The sequence below is a fragment of the Grammomys surdaster genome, unplaced genomic scaffold (genome assembly GCF_004785775.1).
Source record: "Grammomys surdaster isolate TR1022 unplaced genomic scaffold, NIH_TR_1.0 126313, whole genome shotgun sequence".
NCBI lineage: Eukaryota > Metazoa > Chordata > Mammalia > Rodentia > Muridae > Grammomys > Grammomys surdaster.
Window position 1 is genome coordinate 388,071 of NW_021621113.1, and position 4,467 is coordinate 392,537.

Consider the following 4,467-nt stretch of genomic DNA (forward strand, 5'->3'; position numbering starts at 1 on the left):
TCATTTAGATCAGGAAAAGTGATTACTCACTTTTCTTCATAAGCGTGTGACAACGTCTCAGGGGAGCCTCCGAGCCGCCAGGGGGCGCTATACTATTCTCCCTCTAGACCAACATAGGGGCGGGTGCCTGGCTTTCTTTCTTCTGTAGCTTGGCCAGAGCTTAGCCAATCGCTGCTCTCCGAGAGAGTCCGGACGCCAGTGGGCGGGGCCTCGGGCGGCGCCCCGCGGGCCACTGGGAGTCTCGACGTCCGTGTTGCTCCCCGCTAGCGGGCGCAGCGGGGGCAGGTCCGGGCTGTGCGGGCTGGGCCGCAGGTGAGTTGCTAGGGCTAAGGGCACTTCGCTTCCCAGGATCGCTGGCCCGGACTCCCACAGGGACCTCCTAGTTGAGGGAGTGACGGTCTCCGTGACTGTCTCGGCCAGCTCTTGGTGGCCGAGTGTGGGCTGCGGTCAGAATCTGTCCGCCTCAGGCACCTGCAGGCCGGAGGGTGACGAGGCCACGCATGTGGCGTGACCAGACAGGGGACAAGAGCTGATGACCCGGACCTCACTGGTGCTCTCATCCCAACTTGACTGGAGTAGCTGTCAAGGCTGATTGTTTCACCTTCTCGGACCTCTTATGACTGCTCTCGAATTTGGAGTGTAGCTTCCGGTGGGCCAGGCACTGGGACAGGTTTCCTGGCGGCCCGGTTGACCTGTACCTGGAGCCTTTGGCTGGCTCCCCTGCGTGTTGGGCTGGAAACAGGCGTCGCAGTATTTGCCAAACACTTGTGTTACTTACATTTTGATACTTCATGAAGTCTAGCTGCTTATGATAGTATCCCTACCCCTTTGTGAGTGCGGGTGGAAGACTGCTGTAGTCTTCCATAAACAAAGCAACTTGTTTATGCTGCCTGTTATTCATTCGACCAGCAAACATTTTTTTGGAGCTCTTTGCCAGGGAGGACAGCAAGGGTGGGAAGAGCCACAGAGCGTAGTACGATTCGGACATCCTGGGTTCTTAAACTTCTGGAGCTCCAGGGTGTTTAAGAGATGTAGGCAGGTAGAATAAGGCACACATAGTGGCTGCCGCAGAGAAGGTTGTGTTGGATACATGGATGACTGGAATGTGAACAAGACCACATAGAACTTGTGCTTTATATGTTCAAGAATAATACTCATGGACTGGTTCTTGATACATCCTACTAGAAATTGGAAAATTGAGAGTCTCTACTCAGGAAGAGTATAAAGGACTTGCACCTGGTGTGAACCTGTAATCATAAGCACTTGGGGACCGGAAACAGGAGGATCGGCAGGTCAAAGTCTTGCTCACCAATATTGAGGTTTTGAGGCCAGGTGGTCGACATGAGAACCTGTCTTAAAAATAAAAACAAGCCCTGTGGTGGTGGCACATGCCTTTAATCCCAGCACTCAGGAGGCAGAGACAGGCCAGTCTGAGTTCCAGCTTAGTCTACAGAGTGAGTTGGAATGACAGGACTACACAGGGAAACCCTGTCTCAAAAAACCAAAACCAACCGACCAAACAAACCTCAAAACTTAGAAGGCAGGAAATAGAATGGAGTTTAGGATTTGGAGCTAACCTCTTTGTTAATGTATACACTGTAGCATTTCTCAGATCTCATTTAGCGCTCACAAGGAAGGAAGGCTTTCGATGTAATGAAAAGCTAAGCTAGTGAGCTGCAGGAGGCACTCCATACATTCAGGGTTTGAACAGACACCATGCTCACATCTGCAGAGTCTTCTTTCTGCTAGAAAAAAGCCCAGACTTGGCCTCCAAACCAGTGGGCCTGCGATTTTGGCATGTTGACACAGTGTCTTTGAGCCACTATGGCCTTGGACAAGAATTTGGGCACATAGTTCCTACATCACAGAGGTATTGTGAGGGTCAGGCGATGGCCAGGGGAGATAACGTAGAGTGCAGGGCATGGTGTCAGGTCAAAGGACCAGGAAGAGAAACTTGAGTCTGCTGCAGTTCTTCACCTTTGACTACCTTTGTAGTCTTGGGCTTACAAACACACCAGTTCCCTCAAAGAGAATCAGAACTAAAGGGAGAAAGGAGGCACCTTCGAATCCTCCATGAGGCCTGGATGTCTCACCCTAGAATAGAGGAAGAGAGAGAGCAGTGGTGGAGAAACACTTGTGGAATCATAAACACAGGCAAGTGACTTCATGCTGATGGCTAAGATTGCAGAGTGCATCTGAGGACTGGAGGGCATTGTGGGTGTGAAGTGCTTAGCCCAAGGCCCAGCTTGGAAGAAGCACTCAGTAGATGGTGGTATTACATTCATTGCCAGTGGCCTTTTATGATTGTAGCGGTAATTAAATAATGGTATAAATAGTAATTTAATAGTTGGAATCATTTGTGACTAAGTAGCTTTTTGAGTGAATGGGTTTGCGTATTACTTTGGTGTTTCATTGCAGGAGGCCCTAGGGGCAGCTCCATAATTTTGTTTTTCTACAGCATTTTCCACAGGGACTTTTTAAGTATTAAGGTTCTAGGGCATCCGGAATACTGTATTATATGTGATGTTTTCAGGGGCTTACTGTGTAAGCATGAGTATGTCAGTGGTTGCACGTCGTGTATTTTGAAGTTGTTTTGATCAAGGTCTGTTAACTGCAGGTTATTGTTAGGAAAGCCAGAAGAGGCTTCAAAAGCTCCTATCCATCTTAGGTCAGAACAAGTTAGGCAATGAGTCATACTTAAATATGCCCCTTGTGCTTTACCCAAGGAAAAGGAACTACTTATCATCGGAGGACCAGAACTCAGAGTGAGGCTGTGTGTGTGCATGTGAAGTTTCCTAGAGCAGAGAAAAGACTTCTTTTTCCTTCCCCAGATGTTGACAGATATCTGGAGGAGGGGACCTGAGACCATAGCAGGTTTCAAGTTCCATTAATTAGGCTTGGAGGTTCCTTGTGAGGAGCATGTGCACACAGGAGCACTGCGTACTTCATAGAGATGTTTACTCTCTTCCTTAACAGTTGAATCTTTTGCAACTTCCTAGAGTATTTCGGGGACCCAAGTGTTGCACAGAGCACAGTGGCTGCTGGCCACTCTGCTGGGTGGCTGCTCACTTAGTTGCTAGGCTGCCTGATAAGTAGAGCACCCCATGTGCTGTCCACACTTGCTAGAGGAGGAGATGCTCACGTCTCCCTAACACTCTCTCTATCCTTCTGCAGATGTCATGTGGCCTGTGCTTTGGACCGTGGTTCGAACCTATGCCCCCTACGTTACCTTCCCTGTTGCCTTTGTGGTTGGGGCTGTGGGCTACCACCTGGAATGGTTCATCAGGGGAAAGGCTCCTCAGCCTGTGGAGGAGGAAAAGAGCATCTTGGAGCGTCGAGAGGACCGAAAGCTGGATGAGATGCTAGGCAAGGACCACACTCAGGTGGTGAGCCTCAAGGACAAGCTAGAATTTGCCCCTAAAGCAGTCCTGAACAGAAACCGTCCAGAGAAGAATTAATGGAGGACTCGTGTCCCTGTGGTGCACAGGGATATGCCATGTCCTGCCACCATGTCAACCCAGCTTCAGAACATACATCTGATTTGCTGCTCACTCCGGCCCCTTGTGCACCCACAGCCACATGCACACTGGCTGGTTCTTTATGGCTGTACAGCTGCAGCAGTAGGGGCCAGCAAAGAGGAAGACTGCATCTGCTCAATGGGCTCTTTCCATGACTGGGCAGGCTTCTGCTCTTACTTGAGAGCACTGAGGAGCCCTGGGGAAAGAACCATGATCTCAGGCTCCCTGGGGAGGAGCTTGGTCTCAACTGAGAATGGTTGGGGTTTATCGTTGCCATTAGGAGGGGCACCTCCATGTCTAGCTTTTGCACTGGAAAGAATTCAGAAATGTCCCTGGCTCCCTTGATGAGATTTTCTTATTTTTCTGTGTGCATCCTTCCCTTTATTGGCTCAGGCATTGGATTCTCAGGGGAAGGAAAACATGTTTCTATTGTGGGGAGCTCAGGCTGTTTACCTCGGGGCCGACGGGGCGTAAGCCTGGAAATAATCACTGTCTTCTATCCTTCCTCATTGGAGTGAGGACGCAATTAAAGAGGCACCTGACACATATTGATGGAGTTGTGTTTTCTGGATGGGGTCTGGGTTCTCGGAGTTAGTGCAGACATTTGAGGTATGTTATCAGTATTGTCTGAGGACTCCCCAAGGCTGAGCACAGCAAGAAGCTGTGTTTTACTGAGTGCTAGCTGAGTCTCCCAGAGACACAGGATCCCAAGAGTTATTTTATCGTGATTGCACAAGGCTGTAGCATCCCTAAGGTCTAAAACACACACACTCAGGGATATTTTCACATTAACAACATCTGGCAGGAATGATAAGGGGTCGCCTGCTGGCAATGTTTTGTTGTGTTCCTCATGTCTGTGTGGGTTTTTAAGTTTTGCTTTGTTTTGAAACAGGCTGTGGCTAGCCTAGAACTTGTTACATAGACCAGGGTGGCCTCAAATCCACAGAAG

The 4,467-nt window shown here is 49.5% G+C and overlaps 1 protein-coding gene across 1 annotated transcript; it reads left to right on the forward strand.

The window, feature by feature from the left end:
• The first annotated feature begins 203 nt into the window (after window positions 1-203).
• Window positions 204-4,066, forward strand: Smim12 (small integral membrane protein 12). Its single transcript, XM_028759887.1, has 2 exons — window positions 204-312; window positions 3,175-4,066. The coding sequence occupies exon 2, from the start codon at window positions 3,180-3,182 to the stop codon at window positions 3,456-3,458; it is 279 nt and encodes a 92-aa protein (XP_028615720.1). The 5' UTR covers window positions 204-312; window positions 3,175-3,179; the 3' UTR covers window positions 3,459-4,066.
• The last annotated feature ends 401 nt before the right edge of the window (window positions 4,067-4,467 follow it).